At 35.7% G+C, this 1393-nt stretch overlaps 1 protein-coding gene across 1 annotated transcript; it reads right to left on the bottom strand.

The window, feature by feature from the left end:
* On the bottom strand, positions 1-1157 carry LOC111378518 (uncharacterized mitochondrial protein AtMg00860-like). Its single transcript, XM_023001732.1, has 5 exons — positions 1107-1157; positions 1004-1009; positions 424-824; positions 238-295; positions 1-78 (listed from the first exon to the last, which is right to left on the bottom strand). Exons 1-5 carry the CDS (start codon positions 1155-1157, stop codon positions 1-3), a joined length of 594 nt encoding a protein of 197 aa, XP_022857500.1.
* Between the last annotated feature and the right edge of the window lie 236 nt (positions 1158-1393).

Genomic DNA, 1393 nt, shown 5'->3' with positions numbered 1-1393 from the left:
TCAATTCGCAAATTTTCCAAGTCTTTGATTAACTCCATCTGAGTAGTAGGTAATGATGCTAGCTGTCCCATCGACTTCCTACTTAGAGCATCGACAACAACATTAGCTTTACCAGGATGGTAATGAATAGTGTAATCATAATCATTAACTAGCTCCAACCATCATTTTTGTCTCATATTCAATTCCTTCTATATAAAGAAATATTTGAGACTCTTATGATCCATGTAAATGTCGTACTTTTTTCCATATACGTAATGGCGCCATATCTTTAATGCATGAACTATCACTGCAAGTTCTAGATCATGTGTTGGGTAGTTTTGCTCATGTTGCTTTAATTAGCTTGATGCTTAGGCAATCACTTTTCCATGTTGCATCAGTACACATCCCAAACCTTGTTTGGATGCATCACTATATATAACAAACCCTTCCGAGCCTTCAGGTATGGTTAACACGGGTACTATAACCAATTGTTGTTTTAGCTCCTGAAAACTTTGCTCATACTTATCTATCCATTGAAACTTTACTCCTTTCCTTGTCAATTGAGTCATTAGTCCAACTATTTTGGAAAATCCTTCTATAAATCTTTGATAGTACCCAGCCAATCCCAGAAAACTTCGAACTTCACCAGTATTAGTAGGTGTCTTCCAATTAATTACCGCTTCTACCTTTACTGGATCTACTTCAATTCCATGGGTAGTAACTACATGACCGAGAAATCCAACTCGCTCAAACCAAAATTCGCACTTTTTAAATTTGGCATATAGCTTTTCCTTGAGTAGTATTTCTAATGCTATTCTAAGATGTTCCCCATGTTGATCTTTACTCTTGGAGTATATCAAAATATCATTGATGAAGACTATGACAAATTGATCCAAATACTAATGAAACAGATGATTCATTAGATCCATGAACACTACCGAGCATCTATCAACCTAAGCAGCATAACTGTAAAATTTTAATGTCCATAACGAGTTTTGAAAGTTGTCTTAGGTATATCACTCACTTTAACCTTCAATTAATGATACTCAGATCGTAAATTGATCTTAGAAAATACCTTAGACCCTTTCAATTGATCAAACAAATCCTCGATTCTTGGGAGAATATACCTTCTTGATGGTCAAACGGTTCAACTCCCAATAGTTGATACACATCCCCATACTTCCGTATTTTTTCTTTACGAACAACACCGGTCTCCCTTATGAGGATACACTTGTCGAATAAAGCCACTATCCATGATGTGATCCGGCTTGCACCTCGAATTATGAAATATTTGATGTATGTTGGCAAGAGATCGAAACCAATATTTGAGCTCAATTTGGGGCCAAAAGGAGTTAATAAAGCTGGAAAAAAGAAGCTCAAGTTGGTGAATTTAATTTCACATATTTTACTATGA

This window comes from Olea europaea, unplaced genomic scaffold (assembly GCF_002742605.1).
Source record: "Olea europaea var. sylvestris unplaced genomic scaffold, O_europaea_v1 scaffold1828, whole genome shotgun sequence".
NCBI classification, from domain to species: Eukaryota; Viridiplantae; Streptophyta; class Magnoliopsida; order Lamiales; family Oleaceae; genus Olea; species Olea europaea.
Note: the sequence above shows the minus strand (reverse complement) of the source record. Positions and strands in the feature narration are given on the sequence as shown.